General features: G+C 44.4%; 1 protein-coding gene across 1 annotated transcript; it reads right to left on the bottom strand.

Annotated features, from left to right (window-relative positions):
• Positions 1–2,368: 2,368 nt before the first annotated feature.
• LOC146205903 (uncharacterized) lies at positions 2,369–16,950 on the bottom strand. The gene is made up of 3 exons (XM_084590567.1): positions 16,778–16,950; positions 4,300–4,386; positions 2,369–4,112 (listed from the first exon to the last, which is right to left on the bottom strand). The coding sequence occupies exons 1-3, from the start codon at positions 16,799–16,801 to the stop codon at positions 3,066–3,068; spliced, it is 1,158 nt and encodes a 385-aa protein (XP_084446693.1). The 5' UTR covers positions 16,802–16,950; the 3' UTR covers positions 2,369–3,065.
• Between the last annotated feature and the right edge of the window lie 6,643 nt (positions 16,951–23,593).

Raw genomic sequence — 23,593 nt, 5'->3', positions numbered from 1 at the left:
AATATGAAAAATAACAGGGAAATACCGAACATATTGCTTCATGCTATCAGAATCTCAAGGCAGCCATCTTTCTACACCGAACAGTAGCTCGGAAGAGAGTCCCTGGAGGGTCGTCGGAAGATTTATCTTCGTAGGAAGTAGCAGAAAAAATTTAGTTGTGGTTTAGCTCTGGTCAACCCTAGTTGAATTGCGAAAGCAACGGCGGAAGCTTCTTTTGCCTGCTACATTATTCCCCTATCATGCCCTACCAGTGTAAGGTGCTAAATTATTGGGGAGAATTAAGCTCATCCTTTAAGGGTATGACGCGAGAGCGTGAGCTACCAGCCCACTTATAAAGTCCCGCTATAACCAAGCCGTATGGACGTGCCTGCGTGTCGCAGGGGTAACGAGAATGCAAACGGTTCTGGCTGGCTGATTGATATCACCCTCCCATATGAAAGGAGCGACCCGAGTTGGCAGCTCCTGCCCGTGGCATAGGGGTAACGTGAATTCAAATGTCATGGCAGGCTGATGTTTTTATGAGGAGACCGCAGCTACGCCTCTTCACGGCGTAGCTGCGGCCACCCGAGGTCTCGCTTTGGCTGTCGGAGTATTGCTTTCGCAATAACATCTTTTACGAGCAAAGTTTGTGAATTAAATTTGGTTGGCATACCAGCAGCACACTAACTTGGAGATATACGTGTATAACTTCCCCAGTACTTGAGCGTCTAGTGGAGATCCTGCGCCCCCTGCCCTCAAAAACTTGCTACGTCACTGAAGAATGGTTGTGGGCACTAACTATTCCAGTCAGTTCATAGGAGGAAGATAAGGACAACTTGCACGGCAGTGGAAGAACATTTTGTAGCAAACTTCCTTCTCGGTAGAGAAAAGGTCACCATCTCACGAGCATCGTCCCGCCAAAACGCGCTTCGTAACTGGAATTACGAAGGGCTAAGACTCACAATTCATCTCGTTGGACTTTTCCCCTTCCTTGTTTCTAGCAATCTGGGATCTGCAATTTCAGATTGGCTCGGACAATCCTCCTGCCTTGGACACTTCACCGGAGGCTTCGACAAGGCGTTATTAATTCGATCTAGTTGGTTTTGAGCCAATAATGTAAACAGCGTAAAGTCAAACAACAAATAGTAGCAGCCTTCTGTGAAAAATGGGGGCTTGGCGAACCCCAAGGAAAAAAAAGGTGGAATGCTTGTTTACAACTTGTGAAGTAATAATAGGAGAAATGACAAAGGAAAAAAAAGGTGGAATGCTTGTTTACAACTTGTGAAGTAATGATAGGAGAAATGACAAATATCAGTTGTGGAAAAAAGCGCAGTAAATTTACATGAAATTGGAAATAATTTGGAATTATGTTTGGAGGAATCGCGACAGAATTTCGAAAGAAGTTTATGACATCAGCACTCTTGTCAGGTTATATGTCCTTGTCCTTCGGTTATATGCTCCATATCCGTTCTTTCCTGTCACGAGGCGTGAAATGTTATGAGCTCTGAACCCTCTCTCAGCTACTGACTAAAATCGCGAGCCGTTTAAGAATTGAAATTAGCGCCAGCTACTCAGTTCATGTATATATAAGAAGCTACTTGCACGAATGAACAGTGCGTAGTCGCTCGGTGCCTTGGCTGTCACGTGGTAATCGCAGTGAAGAAGCTCTTCGTGAGACGAAGTATGAGCGCGGCTTTCCGCCACTCCGTTCGTTGGCGGTGTGTGCTCATGATGTTTTCAAGGAAGCCGGTCATAATCCGTCTGAGGCGTGCGTACGTAAAAGTGAGCATGTATTAGGGCGGGGATTCCAAACATGCTGCAGGAAAGGTTAAGCCACTTGCCTTTCTGAGCGAAAGTGCGCGTTCTTTTTGCACAGCAAAAGTATTCGGTTTGCGAAGTAGAAAAGTACGCTGCAATAAAACCAGAATAATCCCCGAAATTCATGACATACATCGCATGAGTGAAGTAAATTTGTAACCCTTTAAAACATCATATAAAATTTGCCACATGTGCGACCGGACGTCATGCGAGAGCTGGAGACACACGCTGCTACAAACGTCCCCAAGCCGAAGGGGAAAATGCACAAGAGGTGAATCGCTTCAATACCTATACAGTAATTAATAATTAACGTAAACTCACAATCAGCAGCGCGAGCCAATTGTGCTCTGCACAGGCATAATTAGAAAGGAGTAATATATACGTACACAGTTGTGCTGAGTGCCCAATGCATCTGATTCGGCTACATTTCTAGCCATCATCGTTTAATAAGCATTAAGGTGTTGCATTTGAAAAGGAAATTCTGAAGGCTGAATACTGAGATGACATTTTTAAATAGACTGTCGTCTACTCGTCTAGCAATTCCGTAGCAAGAAAAGACAATCCACGAGTGTTTGTTTTCGTTTGCTTTCATTTATTCGCTCTAGCACAGTCACATACGCACCCATAACAGTACCAGTTTACTGAAGGGATGACATGACCGTACAGATCGGCGACATTAAACAGTACACGTAAAAACGCGGTGTCCTCGTTCGTATTTCAGTGTAACTTATAGTACACGCTGGCTACCGAAGAAAAGTGTTGATAGCATTGTTTGTCTGACAGTGACTGTGGTTGTCTGCTACGGACCTTTCTTAAGAGTGAAGACATGTGTTGTAGAATTCAGAACACGCACTCTCAAGCACGGTCAGAGGAGGGGTATGCACTGAGCGGCTACTGGTAGGCCAGCTGCCATACTGAGTGACACAGCATTACATATTCCGAAAAGCAAAACAAAAAGCTCCCGCATTTTCACGCAAGTAATAGCAGTTGTGGCAACTACAACAAGAGCCGTGGATGCACATAATGACCGTTCTTTTCTTTTTTCTTTTGATTGCCAGACATCGTAGAACATGGAGGGAGTTACCCCGTGAATAGAAATAAATATGCTTTTAAATGAGTAATACAAGCTTATGAGTTCCCGCACGAAAGACGATTCAATGTTTTCTTTAGCTATAAACGCTGGAAAGCATTGTTAAACAGCCAAGGTTCAAAATGCAGAATGTAGATACATTGTGAGACATCAATATAAGGTACGGGCGTTTCGCTCATTAGACTTCGACGACTTGGCTGTCGTAAAAGGAGGATCCCTGCTGAGACTTGGTGTCGACTGTACCACGGGGCCTGACAATGTCACCCGCGTTAATGCTGCCGCCCTCGGCCTTGTCCGCAATAATGCGAGGCTGAATGGTGTCTGGTTGGGAGTAACTCGGGAAGAGTTCGCGCCCAGGGGCGTTCTCCTCGGATAGTACCGGTGGGTCGGACTGCGGGTCGGCGATCTCGGTGTCGTCACCGTCCTCTGGCAACGGAACCGGCCCCATCTCTGGCTCTGGCTTTCTCTCGGGCTTGGGCACCACCGGAGGTCTAGGTACAGCAGGAGGCCTTGGCAGCGGCAAAGGTTTCGGCACCGGCAACGGCTGAGGCGCGGGTTTGGGTAATGGAGGTCGGGGCTGCTTCCTCGGAGGCGTTTGGGGTCGCTTTGGGGGAGCTGGCTTGACGGGAGGGGAAGGCTTCGGCAGCGGAACCCTCGGTGGCTGCCTGGGTGGCATCGGCAACTTGGGAGGCAGCTGAGGTCTTCGTGGGGGTGGTAGTTGGGGCTTTGGAAGAGGAAGCGGCGGCTGTGGTTTGGGAAGCTGAGGTGGCGACGGAATACCGCCGGGACGACCTGGCAGTGGCGGCAACGGTGGGTATCCCGGCGGAGGCGGTGGAAGAGGCGGCAGATAGGATATTTCTGGCAGGAAAGGTGCTACAGGGTGGTGTATCTCCAGTGGGTATTCCGCAGCGGCGCCGCCGAGAGTAGGATGTCTGTGTATCACATACGGCATACCCAGTGGAAAAGGTAGCATGGGGTGATAAGAGAAGGGAACATTGAAGGGTACTGCAAACGGCTCATACATGGGACTGTGTATGAACACAAGAGCTTCGCGAGTACGCCTGCCCATAGGGACAGGCACGAAGCCCCTGGGGCTGTCACTGTGCCCAGCACTGACGACAGTGCCACCTGGTGCTTCAGGCGTGTCTAGTACTTGAACGGGATTGGCCACCAACGGTTCCGAAGACACTGCATGAGTAGCAGCTGTGACTTCAGTTCTGCGGGCCTGAAATCAACGTGGTGAGATGAGAGACGAATTTTCACATTCACACAGCATGTAGAGTCTATCGTATACCACGTCAAACGTCGTAAAACGACGCTAAACACCAAAGTTGCCACTATTCTGAGGCACAAACGCTGGCCTTTAAGACCAAGTGGCAAATTACTTTTTAAATGGTAGGAGCATATCTTACGTCGGTCTTGCTATCCGCTTCACTTGTGCCAGCCTGGAGCAATTCAGTGGCCGATCCCAAGCCAACCACCAGGCCGACCAGTAGGATCTAGAAAAGAAAGTCGAACGACGTCTGTCAGCAGATGTATAAGGCATTCGCAGACTCAATAATGCTTGATAGACTGGTGCAGTCTTGTGCCTTAGGGGCGCTCAGGCTCTTTAGCGTCACGAATCTTATAAAACAATACGTCAACATACAAATATACGGTTGCGCTTCCATCCAGCTTGTTTCAACCAGCGACCTCGGAGGCCTATTTCATTGAAGCGGAGGGCAAGGAAAAACGGGAAAATGAGCCTTGAGGTTTGCTTCCCTCGCCTCACCTCACTTCCCCTCTCGGTTCCCTAGTTATAGCAGTCACTTATTGCCACTTGCAGCATCGTGGTGCCAGATGTCACAGTGAAACTAAAAATAATGTCCGGCAGTAACTGCCCCACACCATACCCGCTGCTAAGCCGAACGGTAGCCGAAAAACGATTGCATTGAAGCTTGCAGTTATGATCAAGCAATGTAAATTTTTGCTTCAAATTCGACATTAGTTTTAACGGTGTCAGTGTACATTTCCTCCCTTGCAAAGAACAAACAGCTTTTCTGAAACTACTAAATCATTTGAAAACTAACATTCTCTGCGTCATTCACATCTCTTGCCAGGAAAATGTACGGCGTGGCTTGGTTACACTGCTGTTCATTTAAACTGTTTTACGCTGTTGACTGTTGACTCTTTCATGCGGGCTCTCGGCGTCAGCAGTGCAGACGAAGCCTCTTCCAGAGCTCTGAGCTTCCGCCTTCGAATCACACGGATGAAAGCAGAAGCTTGAGAAGAGCGGCCACGCGTGGGCGCGTTAGTTGACGATTGTTATGGTCTTCTTCGTTCCAAAGAATTAGAGCCAATGACAAGTTAAAACACGTTTAGGGGTTTTAACGATGAGTGGAATCACTCGCCTCTAAAGGGGGACAAGTAAGGAATGAAGCTATCCACGTAAGTAAAAGTAAAACAAAATAAACCTCGTTGTGAGCGGTGAGCACCACCCGATCGTCTACTGTCGAGGCTCATAACTATACTTAAGTGAATTTGTTTGGTTGCGTTTCTAGGGTTTCAATGTTCCAAAACGACTCAGGCTATGAGAGAAGCTATAGTGGAGGGCTCGGGAAATTTTGGCCTCCTGGGGCTCGTTACCGTACACTGATACCGCACAGCACACGGGCGTTTTGGTTTTTGCCCCCTTTGAAAAGCGGCCGGGATCGAACCCACGTCTTTGGACCAGCAGCCGAGCGCCTTAACTGCTGAGTGACTTCGGCAGGTTGTAATTAAGTACGACCATTCTCATATCGTGGGTGGTGATTTTAATGTAAGCAATCATCAGGAGCGTACTTGACTGGAGAAAAATAGTCATGAAACGGGCTGTGTTTGCACAAGAAAGAAATTTGCCAATTTGAGAAATCTGGCATGCGGTCATCGAATCTGGAAGGTGTAATACACGCAGCGTGAGAATAGCACTTCTCGTGAAGCCGTGGCATTTAAGCTAAAACCACTGACCGTCTAGGGTTCTGCTCCGTGTTGAATCCGTGTATGTGCCTGAAAGGTATGTGAACAAGGTCAAAAAACTTTTTGTACGTGGATGCTGTGTGGCCTGGAATTTGCCCACTAGCATAAGATGACCAGCACGTTTTGCCATATAGACAGAGAAAGAAACGGTCGCCAGAGATTTCCTCTTGCATGTCGGGTAAGGGTACAGTCGAGGATATTAATTTTCAAATGGGCGAGATGTCTAGCAGGGGGTAGGCTAGACCTCTCGCCCAATTGAAAAAAAAAAAAAAAACTAGGAGAGGTATGGCTATGTGGTCTGTACAGGCGAGTTTTACAGCAAGACAGGCATCGTATGTGCGTGATAGAGTTTGGAGATCAGATAAGGTAAATATAATAGTTGATCAACTTTATATTTACCATTTAAGCAGCAACATTATATCGCGAAATTCAAAGCAATCAACGTCAAATGTGAGCCTCGCATTTAATATATATATATATATATGTATGTATGTATGTATGTATGTATGTATGTATGTATGTATGTATGTATGTATGTATGTATGTATGTATGTATGTATGTATGTATGTATGTATGTATGTATGTATGTATGTATGTATGTATGTATGTATGTATGTATGTATGTATGTATGTATGTATGTATGTATGTATGTATGTATGTATGTATGTATGTATAGAAGAGACATCTGGGCGAGTTGGTACAGTGACATGATGAATAAACAGCGCTACAGACTAGGCCGGAGGTCAAGAACAAACAGGACGGGCGCTGACTCGCAACTGAAGTTTATTGAAAAAAACAAAACAAAAAAAGAACAGTATAAATATCCCAATCAAGGAGCACCAAACCAGACATTAAACAAAAACCAAATCGTGATGACCCCACACGCACACCACGTTCAAGAAACCCAACTTAATTATCTGTTAAAGCAAGCGATTGACGGTTCACTGACACATTTTCACATCTAATCGCATGATATGCCTGGCCTTTTGACAGAGGGATACAAAAAGATATATGGCCCTGCCATATGTGCATGGTCTATCACACAATTTGAAAAATGTAGCCAGAAGGTTTGATGTTAATGTGGTTTTCTCAGCACCAAATAAACTGTCAAAAATATGTAGCATAGTTAAGAACAAAGCAGCGAAAAAAGTCCGGGAAATAAACATGTGTCGGGTGAAGCATGCGTTTTCCTATGTTCCATGTAAAATAGGAGTGATATACAAGATTCCGTTATCTTGTGATAAAGTGTATGTGGGTCAAACAGGCAGATGTATCAATGTTCGGTTACGAGAGCACGAGAGATTATTAGAGATTGGTAGAGGATCTAATCTGGTTGTACACTGTAAGGGGTGTGATGGCTGCCATCCTTTTCTAACATAGTATTTTGGATGCCCATCCGGCACAGATTAACCGGGAAATCATTGAGGCCAGGCATATCATGCGATTAGGTGAAAAATGTGTTAGTGAACCGTCAATCGCTTTAACAGATAATGAGGTTGGGTTTCTTGAACGTGGTGTGTGTGTGGAGTCATGATTTGGTTTTTGATTATTGTGTGGTTTGGTGCTGCTTAGCTGGGATATTTATATTGCGCTGTTTGTTCCTGACCTCCGTCCTAGTCTGTAGCGCTGTTTATTCATCATATATATATATATATATATATATATATATATATATATATATATATATATATATATATATATATATATATATATATATATATATATATATATATATATATATATATATATATATATATATATATATATATATATATGTATATATATATATATATATATATGTATATATATATACATATATATATATATATGTATATATATATATATATCAGTTCAGTTCAGGCGTTCAGTCGTGTCCGACTCTTCATGACCCTATGGACCATGTCACGCCACGCTTTCCGGTCTCTCACTATCTTCTTAACATCACATAGCTTCATCTGCAATGCCTCGAGAATGCCATCTAACCATCGCGTTCGCTGCCTACCCCTTCTCCGGCGACCCTCAACCTTTCCCAACATCAAATCTTTCTCCAGCGACTCCTCTCTTCTCATCAGATGACCAAAGTAGCTGAGCTTTAACTTTAGAATTTGACCCTCCAATGAGCAGTCATGGTTTATGGTCGACAATATCGACTGATTTGATCTTCTGGCAGTCCAAGGAACTCTTAAGAGTCTTCGCCAGCACCACAATTCAAACGCGTCAATTCTTCGGCGGTCAGCCTTTTTCACAGTCCAACTCTCGCATCCATACATCACAACTGGAAAGACCATAGCACGGGTTATACGGATCTTGGTTGGCAGACTAATGTCTCTGCTCTTTACTAGGCGGTCAAGGCTAACCATTGCTCTCTTTCCCAGAAGCAGGCGTCTTCTAATTTCATGGCTGCAGTCTCCTTCCGAGGTAATCTTGGCGCCCAAGAACAGAAAATCTGTCACAGCTTCCACTTCTTGTCCATTGATGCTCCAGGACTTGATAGGGCAAGACGCCATGATCTTCGTCTTTTTAATGTTCAGTTTAAGCCCAAACTTCTCACTCTCTTCTTGTACGCGCATCAGAAGTCTCTTGAGATCCAATTCACTTTCTGCCATTAAAGTGGTATCATCCGCATATCTAAGGTTGTTGATGCGTTTTCCAGCGATCTTCACTCCAGCTGAAGACTCGTCCAGACCGGCCTTCCTCATGATGCACTCTGCATATAGGTTAAATAGGCAGGGCGACAGTATGCAGCCTTGCCTCACCCCTTTCTCAATCGGAAACCAATCAGTAAGACCATGCCCAGTTCTGACTGTGGCCTCTTGCCCTTCATAAAGGTTCCTATATATATATATATATATATATATATATATATATATATATATATATATATATATATATATATATATATATATATATATATATGCTACCGGCAGTGTGGTTTAAAATAGCGAGTGTCAAAAATACGGGTTTGAAAGCTCGTTAAGTTGGCTTTTTCGCATTGCAGAATTGTATATTGATGTCGTTACGCGGGAAAACCGCGAGAATTTCTTCAATAATCAAATCTACAAAAGGCATCTGTATTTGTTGCGTAGGAAATGCGTTAGACGCCATTTTATGAAAAGCCAAGTCAACGCGCTTTCAAGTGCGCATTTTTGACTTTCGATAATTACAACCACACTGATCATTCACAAAATTTAAAAATTGGGCTCACCTTTGCTGTCAACAGCCTTCAGTTTCTCAACATTGTAGTGGCCTTTAAGATAAAAGTGATTAGTTAAATTCAGTTGTTCTCAATAACTATACTAACGATAAATACTTATTACATGGATGAACTACAGTTCATTTTAAAAGATGAACTATAAAAGGTCATTTACAATGAGGCTGTCAGTGTGAGGTAGAAGTAGCGACCGAAGGATGCGAACCGAAAGGTAACCTTGTTACTTCTGCAGCGCACTTTCATTTCTGAAGGCTCTGAGTGTACGGTGCTTGAATTTCGGCGCTTGCCCAAATTAACAACTCTGAAGACTCTGTGCACTTTAACAAATGTTGTCAAAGATGATTACCGTCAGATGTAAACGGCCGGGTAACGCGTGGCTTGAGCACGTACGCGATAGAAAGGTATGCCACAACGGCACATAGTGAGGAACTTGTTGCTAATTAGCGATAACTGTGCTGGTCATGTTTGCACCTATCACGTATTTTTTTAACAACTTCCAGACAAACCTGCAGTACGATTGGCTTTTTTGTTTTCAACTGAAAGGTGTTAACACTGCTTGAGTACACCATGCTGCAGCTATATTAGCTGCAAATCTGTGCATCCTCCTGTGCGGCGCTTTCTCTTCTTCTTCTTCTTCTTCTTTTCCTTTTTCTTCTTCTTCTTCTTTCTCTTTCTCTTTTTCTTTTCCTTTTCCGTTTTCTTTTTCTTGATATATGGCACATAACTGAGCTGTAGCTCCCTCCTCTACATCTTTCCTTTCCCCTTCCACATGTCCCCGTGCAATGAGCGAAACAAACACATTTCTATAGTTAACCTCCCTACGTTTCATTATCTGATTCTGCCCTATCGCACAGCTGCTGCTAACAGAACTTAATGCTGCCAGCATGCACGTCGTATTGAGCGCTTCGACGTCTCGCCATTTCGATTATATCTTTAAAAGCAATCCTGCCAGCCATGGTGTAAATTCTTCGCCTAATAAATAAGTTAAAGTAGAATGATTCAGCCCGAAATTTTGACGACCGTAAGTAACCGTTAACAGCTGAAAATGGCACTGCATCCAGGGTAAGAAAGAGGACGTTAAAACTTGTGACGAGTCGGGAAGAGGTGAAACACCATACGTGAAATAATATTGCTAGAGAGGATAACGGAAAAATATTGCTGGTCGATAGCAGATGTCCATGCGGTCTTTTACGCTGTGCTACAACAGCTAACTGGTGTATGCTTTGTGATAGCCGTGCCCCACCGTGGCAGCTCAGTGGTTACGATGCTCTACTGTGATCTCGAGAATGCGGGCTTTCATCACCAGTACAGCTTCTCTTCTTTTCTGTGAGCTCTGGACGCTCACCGAATGAGGAGTTCAGTGAGGTATTTGAAGCCCGAAGAAGTCGAGAACTTTTCACTTCAGTGTTTTCAAACCACCAGTTATTTTACTTCTTTTCTTAATTTTGATTTTCGCATTATTAGTGACAGTACTTTTGCCAATGCTGTGGCTGCTGCTACTGTTATTGTCACCACCTTCGGTGTTGGCCAACTGGTTATCGCTTATGCTGCTGTGTCCGAGGACGTGAGGTTGAATCACGGCAGATGCGGCGCTGGAGGTGAAAGGCAAGCGGCAATGTATCGTTCGGTCACAGCGCACGTGCAAGGTCGAAATTAATCCGGTGCCTTTCAGTACGATGAATCTCATCACCCTATTGACAGCTTCGGGACGTCAAATACCGCATACCATACAATCCAATACCATACTATCTTAATGACACCGTTATCACTATTTGGTTTTTGATTTCGGTGCTGTAGCGGAGTTGGCTTTCTTGCCAATGATTTCGCACACTGAACATGTCATGCTTATGTGTCATGTTCATGTTAGCTGGTTGCGGCCAAACAATATATATATACAGATGATTTTCGCACTCATTACTGCAAGCCCCGCGCTAACTACAGCGCTTGTTATCAGCTGTCCGCAGCATGCACGGAAGAAGCTCAATTTGATGCCACGAAGCAACACGTACAAAAATACCAAATCACATGATACTATACGCATCATTCGCGCATTCAGCTGCGATGGCTCATTCTATGACCTGCAAATTACCCTCGCTAGACCACCCGGACTATTTTGGAAAATCGTGTGCTATAGGGGGAAGTGCGCCGGTTTTCTTTCTCACGAGCAACCGCAAGCCACACCAGAGCGCACGAGAGACGCTATCCGGTTATGAAATCAGAGCGCCTCTTGAAAGCGACAGCGGAGGGACGAAGATTGGCGCGATAAATTCGTTGCCAGCCGCTATACGCGTAGCGTGGCAAGAATCCAACATAACCCAAGCGTCGTCGTGAGACATCGTATAACAGAGCGGTACCCACAGCGCATCATAATGTGCACTTAAAATGCTGCAAATCAGTGGTTGCGTATCATGTCGCCGGGAAAGACCGCATTTTATTTGTGTCAAAGTTCCTGACTGCGCTTAAATGATTCCCGACTATATAATAAACTGGTAAATTTATACAAATGCATACTGAGTTCAAACCAACACAAGCGAATATGATTCGCAAGGCTGCGTCCGTGGGCCTCACAAATTGCATAATGAATAGAACCGTTCTTTAAGCAGAAAAAGACAGCAAAAAAAAAAAAAAAAAAAGCAAAGTCTACCTCGTCTTTGAGTATACGCGGGATCGGCATGAAATTCTCTGGCGGCATCAATTTACACGCATGGTTTAAATGACATGAATTTTCAGCCCCGCCGTGGTGCTGCGTGCAATGTGGCGTTGGCGCATGCCTCTAGTAGTAACACCTTCAGAGATGTTGCATGCATTAAAAATTTGTTGGTCACTTTATCTCCGCCTTTTATAGTATGAGGCGGCAGCATTAACGGCTCCCATTCTCGGCTTGCCTTGTGGATTCTCGTTAGCGTACTACATCCGCTTTGTCAATCGCCCAGTCCCTAATCCCTTACCTCACACATAGTGGTTAAGCATACAGTCGGTAGCTGCCACACAATGTGAAAGACCATCCGACATAGAAATAAAGCCCATCTCACACATAGTGGTTAAGCATACAGTCGGTAGCTGGCACACAATGTGAAAGACCATCCGACATAGAAATAAAGCCCCACTTAATTAGCCATGCAAACTTGCCTGCCCGGCCTAGAGATAGCACGCCTGATGCGGAATGCAACGGTCGTGGAGGGATTGATAACCTCCCATCTGAATTGCTATGCCCAAATTGGTCGCACCTACCAAATCGGTCACTTCACGCGGTTGTTAGATGTCGCACAACCATCCACCAACCAATGTCTGGTCACGTCGCTACCACCTGGCCCGTGATTCTTCGCACACAACTCCGACAACGCCGGCGCCGGGTTTTCTGGAGAAGGGTGCCTTTAACGCCACCGCGTGGAAACGAGCTTCGTGTAAGTATTACGAACTTAATAGCCGAAGAAAGATTCCGTGGATTATTTTAAGGTGGTGCAGTACAAATATCCCAGGTTTAGACATTTGGTTGCTTCTAAGACGACTCGGTGGTTGGCTCAGTGACAATTGCTATCGGTTCCTCTGTTGATGGTCGCGGGTTCAATTTTCAGCCGCGGAGGCCCTGCCTCGACGCAGGCGCAATGTAAAAACACTCGTACGCTGATGTTTCTGCACGCGTTCAAGAATCTGAGGTGGTTAAAGCTAATCCACTGCTCATCCTCAAAACCCGTAGTTTGCTACTGCGTGCATGAGCCGATCACTTTTTATTATCCATTTAGTATCCGCCGCTGCGCGGCTTAGTAGCTGTGGGCTCGGCTGAGGATCCCAAGGTCACGAGTTTGATCCCGGTAGTGGTGACTATGAGAGGCGAAATATATATACGTAAAACATCCCCGTGTGCTGAGCGATGCGGGCGCACGTTAAACAACCCCAGGTGGCTTAAATTAACCCGGAATAGCCGACTATAGCGTGTCTCATAGTCCATGACTTGCTTTGGGGCGTTAAACTACACAATCTATGATTTAGTTTTATTCCTTTATTTTTCACACTCCGGGGTTAAAGATGCAGGTCGAGTGATATGGCCCATGCCAGCCATCTGGTAACAAGAACGTTAGTATGCATGGCACTCTTCGGTCAAGCTGCCCTCGCGACATCAAAAATCAAATAGTCATAGTCATGAATTTTTCGAATTCACAGTCTCTTACTGTGACCGTCTGCAAAACAAAGCTTTGCACCGCTGCATGCCGAGAAGTACTTTTGGTACTAGGATTATGAACATTATTTCGCACAGTTTTCACTATCAGGGCCTCACAAGAGCCGCACTAATGACATTTAGGCATTTCACACTTCACAGAATTTACGCTCTAAAAAAAAAAAAGAAAAATCGCGGCCTAGTATGGCATATGGAGTCAGCAAGTTGGTTTTTTTTTTTTTTTTGCTTATCAGTGTAGTTAGCTAAAATAATGCTGAGCATGGAGGTTGTGAATTGGACAGTCATGGAAATTAGTAGGAACAGAAGCAGAACCATGCAGCAGGTTTGTTTGTGAGATTATAGCAGCCACAAAAGGAACTAACTAGATCTGAATGATTAAAGAAAAAAAATGGAAGCTCGATGCATGTTAGTTCATGAGGCATTTATCTTTGCAATTTTTCTTTCATGGCTCTTGAGGAGGAATGATGGATTACGCGCTACAGCAATGAATGCCTGGAGGCCCACTCACTCTCTTTGCTGACAAACTACTGAATTATTGTATGCAGCAATGTCTCCTTTTGTGCAGGATCGCTTCAAAAATAGTAATTTGCAGTTCTTAAAATGCTCATTAAATTTGTCCATTGTTGGCCTAACATGCGCACTGTAAGCGACCGGACTTTTTACGCTGAGGCCACTCGTATATATCGGCGTGAAATCGCTGATGGGCAGGGTATATAGGACTGTGCACAGCATTCTCGTAACAATGCACTCTGCTTATATCGCTATCTCCAAGGATGTCTGCCTGGACCTGCAAACAAAGGCTGTCGGACGCCGAGCGCTTCCATTATCAGTTTAATCGACACCCAGACTTGTTGGCCGCGTGTTTAACGGCTGTCATTTTGTGCACGGCTCCTGTTGCTTCATTAGCAGTGCTTACGTCACTGGGTAGTGTCACCTCTCCGCGTATGCCAGATTGGAGTCGTTCATCACTGATATGAACGCCTGGAAAACCAACTCTTTAAGCTCACGTTTAGCTTTCAACTAGGCTTATACATTCCACTCCATGCTACGGAGAGAGCGTCGAACTCGGCAATACGACCGCGTTTTCTTGTGAGCGACTCCTCAAGGTTTAAAGAAAAACCTTCCGCGTCGGTTAGCGATGAAAGAAGCAAGCAGGGAAACTACAAACAGATGTTTAGAGGACAAAACGATGAGTCGGCCCATTAGACTGACTTCGGTAAAGGCGCGAGAAGCACGTAGAACACCACCACCAACAACAAGGGATGATAAGAAAAGCGCTTCGCTAGATGAATGCTAAGTGGGACTAACCGCAACAAGGGAAGAGGACTTCTCCAAATGGCTCACCGACAACAATAAGAGCAGGAGCCTTCTCCAGTTCCTAACGGAAAATTCTTTGCTTGGGTTTTTATAATGTGCCTTATGGCAAGCTTGCGTAATAAAAAAAAAAAAATATCACACAACAGACGCGCTAAACCAGAAAGTTCATGAGCTTACAGTGATGACGTCATGATGTGCCGGTACAATTTGTGACAGATAAAAACGAATGCACGCTGCCAATATCCTTTCGTCTCGCTATTATTTTACCATATTCACTTCTTTTTTTTTTTTTTCTGTGAAGAGAAATGAGCTACCTCGTCCAGAGTTCCACAACAGTTATTCGCGCCTTGTAGTGTACACCTGCGTACCAACATGCAGTTGGAATTGCTTTCGGTCAAAATTAAGATGGGGAGACAACGGTCAAGAATCGAAATCGTGACCTTGAGGAAAGCTATAAAAAGTCCACCACTGCGCTTTAATTTTTCTTCTGAGCAAGTTGACTGGTGGACCTCAAGAAACACAAAACAGTATACCGCGGCTAGTTGCAAGCATACTAGTAAAGGTCATGTTTAAAAATTCGGGGCATTTACTGGTCGCCTAACGCCATACAAAATGTTTCTTTGCGCACATGAATTTCAAGCAATGTAATATATGCATCCAGGTTTCTTGGGCTCCAAATTTAATTGTGAGGCAACTGTGAAATATTATATAAGATACTGTTATGATCATTATGACCATATTGATGGGGAATGGTCGACTCTTCCGACGCATAGCAATACCAAGCTCTTGAAGCTTGTACGGGGCCTGCATCGAATAATTGAAACTGCCATAGAAAACTAAATGGGTGCTTTTCTGTCAATAAATAGCATGCAACTACAAGCGAGGGGAGACCTTCAGATATATATTGATAAATGTGGTATAATCTTAAGATATGCAGAAAAATTATTCTAACAAACAATTTTCCGTTGGAAAAAATGAGCTTGTCCAAAAGTTTGGCTATGACGACGACACAACGAAAATACTATCTGAGCGCACGAACGATTTATGCACCAAACATCCCCATACGTCAGTTACAGTTCGAGCAAGGTTCCCCCGAAACCGTTCCGCTGGACTGCCGAGACCGCGAAGATGGAGCGTCTACCCGTCCATGTACTGCACCACCCGTGTAGCGCTGCGACTTTCTGTGGTCAGTCGCTGCCCTACACGCGGGAGCGCACAGGGCACGAGACTAGCTTCGCCAGACGCCATGCACAAGCAGTTAGTGCAACAAGCCTGTGTACAACAGACAACACTACGTGAAACGGAATGTGCTGTAGCTTTCTTATGCAAAGTTTATGGTTGCAATGCAGCGCCCGTCTACAGGCGCGAGGGCCCGAACTCCCGTCAATCAGACCGGTACTTCGGCTGTTCAAGCCATGATCAAGCGTTTCTTTCTTTTTTTTTTTTTTTGTTCGCCGAGACAGAGCACTCACTGGTTTGCGGTCTGGTGCCCATGATACACTTTTGCGCAATGGCTTCCCACTACGAGGTGCGTGGGGAGTGACTTCTGGAAGAGGTCCTTTTCAGTAGCCGCACTCTTAAGCCAGCATCCACACACTGAACAGCGCGCAGTTAAATATGCCCTAGCTTTTTCCATTATGAATTAAATAGCGCGAAGGACCAGGACGAAGATATAGGAGACAAACACAGTCACGAATCTGCTATGTATTATACTTGTTTACTTCTGAAAATAATACCATTTGTCAGTCAATCTGTGTGTGTGTCCTCCATTTTCGTCCTGGTCCTTTACGCTGTTTAATCCATCAAGCACAACCAACTGACCGCACCTAAACGCCTGTGAGCTTTCACCGTTTGTGGAATGAGGAAAGGTGCATTCTTCCGAGAAAGGATGGTTCCCCGAGGCATGGCTTAAGCGCCCTAGTGTCCTAACACAGCTGAAAAAAAAAACAAACAAAAAACAAGAAAACGGACAAAAATTGCAATCTAGCTAGTTTGCTTTCTCATTAAAAAGGGCTCATCCTTTTCCCCTGACTTCCGACGACGTACTTGAAATAAAAACAAAGATAATGTATTCAGTGTTTACACACAAATGCATAGAAACAAAGAGCGCACATATAGAGCGTCGAAAAACCGCCGGATTGAGCGGTTTTTCTTCTGCAAGCAGGTAAACGAGACGCGATGGATCTTACCTTGAAGTGCACGTTAAACCTCATGGCTCAGAACATGGAAAAGATCCAACGGTCCTACACAAACAGTGCACGAGTGCCGAGCTTGTGCAACCGGCGGATGCCCGGAGTCGAGTGAAGTAGTCTGCCTGCCTCCGGGCACCGGAACTGCGCGATGAGCGGCGAAGATCAGTCCGGGGCAGCCGACAGCGGCGCTTCTTATAGAAATCTCCGGGCCGCACCCTTTTATTGGGGGAGGGGGGTGCCAGTGGCAACACACGACCAGGAGAGGGTTCAGGAGAGAAATCCGAAAGTGAAAAAGAAAAAAAAAAAAACGAAAGGAAGAAAGGTGGCAGCAAGAGCGGCGCACTGCGCTCTGGAGGCGCCGCCAGCGCGCATACGCTGCATTGCAGAGTTAAGGTGCGCGAACTGTGCCCCTCCTTCCCTTCTCCTTTCCGAAATACGCGGTGGCTGTGGCGCGTGTGCAGGCCGTGGTGGAGGTGGTGGCGGTCCGGCCAGACTGCGGCGCGTGTAGGGGCTCGGAACGCTGCGACAGTCTTCGAAGGCCTTCTCTCCACAGCTTGGGACAATCCAGTTTACCGGTGGTCCGAGTGCGTTGAGGAGAGGACCATTACAGCCACTCGGTGAGGAAGTGAGTAAACTGCGAAGCGGAGAGGAGAAGAAAAAAGAAAATAGGGACACTGAACCGAGAGCAACGACGGTTGAAGTCTTATATGGCTCTTCAAGAGCGTCTTTACTCGTAGGCCGTCGTATGTAAATGTGATCTTCTTGAACCTCTTTCTTTGGGTCTCCGGAGACAAGATGACACGTGTACGTAAAACGCCAACAAAGACCACTATCGCTTGAACGCTCTGTCGTCGAAGTGGCCTAGCTAGCTGCAACTGAAACCTGAAACGGATAAAGCTTTCACTTTTTTTCGCTACATCTAGCCAGGCATGCCTGCTGAGAGATGAACGATTCAGAAAAGTTGCTCCGAGATGCGGGAGCGGTGCGGAAAGATATTATTAAGCTGCTGGCATAGAGTGCAAACTACACATACACTTGCATCTCACACACTTCCTCAGAGAGATGTCAGAATATAGCAGCATGTGGGATCTTGCACTTCGTGAAAAAAAAAAAAAAAAAAAAAAAGCCACATCTTACGCAGCGAAATTTCGTCGATTTGTGTCATTCTTCGCAAAATGTTAGTGCTTCATCAGCAGTGTTCATCATCATAACAATATTTTTTTTAATAAATAAAAAATAAAAGCTCGCGCAATTTCTTCCTATCAAGGAACACACTTCCTGGTGTGCTGTAGATTATGGGAAGAAATATGACGGATAGTGAGTTTTGTATAGAATCCAGCGCCTGCCTCCTCATGCCACTAGGATCAATACGTTCTCTCACAAAAGAGCTTCGAGTTTCTCTAGCTTTTGTGAGTATGAAATAAGAGGGATCGCTCGCTGAGAAAGTGTAATGGCACCGCACCCCCTCGATAGTTTGCCGCCGCAATGTCCCAGCATTTCTTGGAACTCTGACAACGATCATTCCACTCAGTGTACATTTCGTCTTGCCGACACACGCTAGAAAAATAGTCATTAAAGAAACGTGTAGCTAAAACCTGTGCTTTCCGTCCTTAGCTCACCAGTGGGAAAAAAAAAAAAAAAGGCTTGCGATGGAGCTGCGCAGATAGCCCAGGATGACACACGGGCAACTGGCAGTGAATCTGGTGCATGCGGCTTATTATCTTTCATATATGTATCGTCCCACAACCCCTACTTGACAGGGCGGCCAGTGCTCATGAAGCAATGCTCGCGAGAGCCCGCTACAAGTAGAGTTCTTGTGTCTCTCTGCGTGGACGGTCATCCTAATACTTCATACCAATATTTTTGTTTTCGGCTTTATTTGCCCGAGTTCCCAGTTAACAGGCAATTAAACTCGTCTTGAGAGGGCAGCTTCGTACGCGCGGCAACTAGACAGCGAAGTATCACTCGCCCTTTTGTTAGCAAAGGTGGAAAGGAGCAGGTAAAATGAAAAGAGAATCAAAGCAATGCGCGCCCATTTACTAATATGTTGTACGGCAGTTCTCCAAGGAATGCCCACTGCAGCAATCTAGCAAATGTGTTTTGTAAAAGGTGGCGGTACCGCCATTTACGCACACGAGTAGCACTGTAGAGTGTTGGCGCCCTTGACGGTGTGCGCACTTATCGGCGAGCTGTAGCTCATTTCGACACCAGGCGCGTCCACGTCTGGCAACATTTGCCAATCTGGTATCACAGGTGGCGTCTCTCTCAGTTCACGGCCGTTCGCGCGTAGCGCGGTCGATGGTATAAAAAAAAAGAACGACGCCATAATTCCTTATTTCTGTCGAAGGCCAGGGATTTTGAAGGAGCACTTCTCTTTTAATCCGCATCTTGGCATGTGTGTGTCACTTTCGGTTATTCCTTTGCAATTACACGCTTTCCATGGCTTAAAGCGAACAAACAGATATTGGAAAATTACTGACAAAGGCTCGAATCGAACGCTCACTCAGCAAAATAAATCCTTAACTTGACTGTGAGTTTCCGTTCACTTTCTGATGAAGTCCGAGAAAATTTCGACCAGGGCTGGCTTTAAAAGGGAAACATTTGCTCGAATGTATAACATGAGCTATATCGACAATATTGAATTGCGGGGGCCTCTCTGAAAAAGGTTCAAAGCACTTTTCTGGAAGAAATCAGGCTTCCTTTCATTTTTCTGAAGCTTAAGGAAATGCTTAAGGTTCAAGTAGGCCACCCTATAGCTGACAGGTTTAATCAGTTAAACTAACACCGTACAGTTGCTTCGCAAGTGAAACTGGGCATGTGCTACGTCAGTTTCATTAACGACGATCTAGATAATAATTTAAAGGCCTTAGGTAATAACAACCACCAAACAAGCAGTTTCTTAATGACGCTCTATTTGATGCAATTTTCAATGTTTTCGGAATTGCTTGTATTTCGGGGCTACCTTTTTGAAAAAGTGAAATTCGAGCAATGCGGACTTCAGCTTAATAGAACTGTATTGTATTTACAAATATCGAACAAATCCTGACCTTAACTGATAATATAAATTTGTTGCCCATTGAAAGTGATAAACCACTTATGTTCGTTCAGTGCATAGGTGCGCATTACGCATACACTGGAGTGCTGGACTCTGGCTCTGCAGCTATTGATGCTCGCTGAGCGCCGAAAACTCTGCACACTACTACAAGTTCATGTCACGTCGGCGTAAAGTTTAACTGTTTTGATGAAGAAAAAACATCACCGCGTCAGTCATTCCTGCTGCGAAGCACGAAACGTAATTTCAACAAGTTCAGCTGCTTCATTAGCCCATTATGCTCGAAACGTCAAGTGATGACACTGTGCGGTGGATACTTAGCGCAAATGGTTTTGAAACACGTGTTTACCTCCTTCCTTTTTATCCTCCACTTTCTGGGAGCCCTATACGAACTGTGTCACTGGTATACAGATGCCAGAAAGCTAATCTGATTCACACGCAGAGGTCGTTGGCATGCGCGTGCACAGCGTCCTTGAGTTGTTGTTGTTGTTGTTGTTACTGGGTGAAGAAAGGAGCAAAGCGCGCCGCTACGCTTGCAATCCCCGCCATCGCGCGACTCCCTCGCGAGGTGGCGTAAGGTCTCGGCGAACGCTGGGGGTATCGAGCTGCATGGATTACATCGCCATTGGTCCGTTACGAATATTCTTCAGAGTGCGCGAGCAGTACCGCCATAAAGAGTGCACATCCTGCTGCCTTCGCGACTGCTTCCTGCAATCGCAGATGCCATGTTTACCGTCGGTTCAAAGCCCTCGCGCACTGCTGCGGGCAACTGCAGTTGCTTTCTTGAGGGTTGCATAATATATTTACGCTTATAACATAGCCGCTAATTGCGGCTGATAGCAGAAAACAGTGTTCTCGTCTTTTAATTTTGTTTCAAGTACAAAAGTTCTTTTCTTCAGTTATTCCTCTCAGTAATTTTTGTCTACTTAAAACTTCGTAGCAAGTTCTTGATCGTTTCACCCTCATCTTAGCTTCGCCAACAACGAACGAAAGTTAATGCTGACTTGCCGTGAGGCCAGTGTGAGCATGCAGTTAATCAGAGAATTTGAAGTCTATAATTTTGGACTATACGTAGATCATTGGTGGCAAATGAATGTGAACATCACCGATCTCTTCCAGAATGTCCTTCTAGCGCTACGCGAGAAGGCTGCCTTGAAAAAAGTAGATGATAATCGTCTACTCCATTAAAACAAGCTTGAATTTCCCTGTGGCGAGGACAAACAAATAAAATGGTTAATTTTGCATAATTTGGAGCATCTTCGGTTTTGAAGGATGTGCGCTCGTCCGCGTGCTTTTTTGCCCGGCTATTCCGTCACTTCGGAGTTGCTGAACGTGCGCCCCGTACAACGTTGCGTTGGAATATAGGGTAACATCCAAAATTGACTCAGGCTATGAGAAACGCCGTACTGGAAGGCTCCGGAAATTTGACCACTGCATTCCTTACTCTCCGCTGTTGTGCTACGGCAGTTGAAGCAAGAACCAAGAAAGTGTGAACAACCAGAACTTAGCTCTACGTTTCAGATGAGGGCGAAGCCTTGCTGTTTGAAAAAAAAAAAAAAAAACGTATAAAACTGAAAATTCCGCAAAGCGCATTCTACCTGTTCTTTGCGCTGTAGCGGCATTGCGCGAGCGAATAAACATATGGTATATAGCCACACGGGCACGAAGCAAGCGGTCTAAACAAATGAAGTGGTTAGTAACATAATTTGGATCTTTACGCCCAAAGACAACGTTCGTGCACACACAGTAGAACCCATTAGCACGATCCTTTAATAATATCCCGTAATGTGCCCGTAAACGTTAATAATAATAATAATAATAATAATAATAATAATAATAATAATAATAATAATAATAATAATAATAATAATAATAATAATAATAATAATAATAATAATAATAATAATAATAAAATAATAATAATAATAATAATAATAATAATAATAATAATAATAATAATAATAATAATAATAATAAACTTTTTAGAAACCTTTGCCTTCGCATCCGTCCCTAAGCCGCAGAAACCTGTCTCCTATACCTTAGGGTAGCACAGTTCGTGCTATAAGAAGCAAGATTGGTGTATAGCATACGATATGCGTGGCTAGCTGATTTTGCAACACCTTTAGTCGTTTTCGCAACATAGGATAGCTACGGATAGCCACGGGTCTAAACGAGCAAACTAGATAAAAACGGCTACCTTCTCGCCTCTCTCGACAAAAGCAAAGCCGAAAAATAGCGTCGCAACAGAGATTAAGGAATCAAAACTTTGTCTGCAATGTTTGTTCCTGTATACCAGATTGGTGACCCTGTTCGGTATCTTCTGTATATTGGCTTTCTTCATATTAAATTTTTAGAGTCACATTAGCATCTAACCTGATCAGTGATGTGTTAAGTAAAACACGGGTGCTTAATTATTAGTGCTAATTCCTCTGTTTTCCACACTTTTATATTCTTTGTCGGTCCTTTGAGAGCAGTCCGTAGGTTTTGATCTGATACCTTGCTGTCTTCTTTTTTGTCTTTCCCTGTCTAGCGTGAAAAGCAAAACGTCGAGATTGAAAACTCAAATACTCATTAAACGCGAGCCTTAATTTTGAAGATAATTCAATATCTACAGGAATATCCATTAATGTGTCTGACAGATAACGACCAAACTGAAGCCAGTAAAGAAGTACATTTTAGTAGGGCGTTCTGATTTTAAGCTACTGTTATGTTATAATGTATTACGCAAACAAAAATCCGGTACTCTTCAGCTAGAGAAAGTTAAGCTTTTGAGGAAGGCGGCCTAATGTAATTTTAGTAATAGTGATTTTACTGCTAAAGCCTCGAAAAATGACGGCTACGCTAACATTGCACCTTAACATTACACGTCACACGCGGTAAAGTGGAATTTATGACCGGCGTTCTGGACATCAAAACCTGAGCTGTGGCATGGGCCTCTGTCACTCTGAATCCAAATTGGTCTCGAACGCACTTGCAGACTACATTTCCTACCCCCCCCCCCCCCTCCCTTTTCTTTCTCAAATAAAGTTGTAATTTATTTGGTTTTGGGGGTCTGTGCACGAGCGCTTCTACAAACGCCTGTGCTGACTTTTACGCCTGTGAAAATCCCAACACGCTGCACATTAGGAATATTTTATATTATCGAGACGGCACTAACGCCTATAAGCTTGGGACAAACTCGAGAAAATTAATTTTTTAATCACTTCACTCTTCATCACCTTATTTTAATATTGGAGACGGTAGCAGTGCAGATGCAAAAAATCAACACCGGAGCCTAATACTGTAACGCAACAATTACTCCAATAAAATGGCCAGAAAATCTTTTACAGAAAAAAAAAACATTCCAGTGTTCCCTTCTGCATTTCTGAGCGTGCGGCCAGCATTCGCACCACGTCTCTGCCACGGAGTATATTGTAACGACCGCTGAGCCACGAAGACGAAGAAGCAGGATTCAAGGTTTTAGATTCATGCACTCCAGCTGGTGATATGCTCCTCGGAGAAGAAATTATTTGGAAAATCCTCTTGCTCGCTAAGGACGGCCGTTTACAATTCCTGCGCTCCTCTCTGGTGCAACCGTCAAAAGCCATGTCCTAAAACCGGTGTGTGAGTTACTTCATAGCTTTAATGCGTCCAAAAGATTTGTTTGTTATCGCTTTCTGTGTTGAGTTTACTTGCAAGGTTTGCTTGCATTTCTTATTTTCTCTAAATTGTTTTCCAAAAATTTTCTGATCGACACTAGTTTCTAATTGATATGTAATAAA

This window comes from Amblyomma maculatum, chromosome 1 (assembly GCF_055883805.1).
Source record: "Amblyomma maculatum isolate TAMU_Amacu chromosome 1, ASM5588380v1, whole genome shotgun sequence".
Classification (NCBI taxonomy): Eukaryota; Metazoa; Arthropoda; class Arachnida; order Ixodida; family Ixodidae; genus Amblyomma; species Amblyomma maculatum.
Note: the sequence above shows the minus strand (reverse complement) of the source record. Positions and strands in the feature narration are given on the sequence as shown.

Excerpts from the sequence above, each read along its gene's own strand:
- LOC146205903 (XM_084590567.1), bottom strand. The coding sequence starts at position 16,801 with ATGAGGTTTAACGTGCACTTCAAG. Across the intron at positions 4,387-16,777 it reads GGTTTAACGTGCACTTCAAG|ATCCTACTGGTCGGCCTGGT; the intron begins GTAAGATCCATC and ends TTTCTTTTCTAG. Across the intron at positions 4,113-4,299 it reads AAGCGGATAGCAAGACCGAC|GCCCGCAGAACTGAAGTCAC; the intron begins GTAAGATATGCT and ends CGTTGATTTCAG.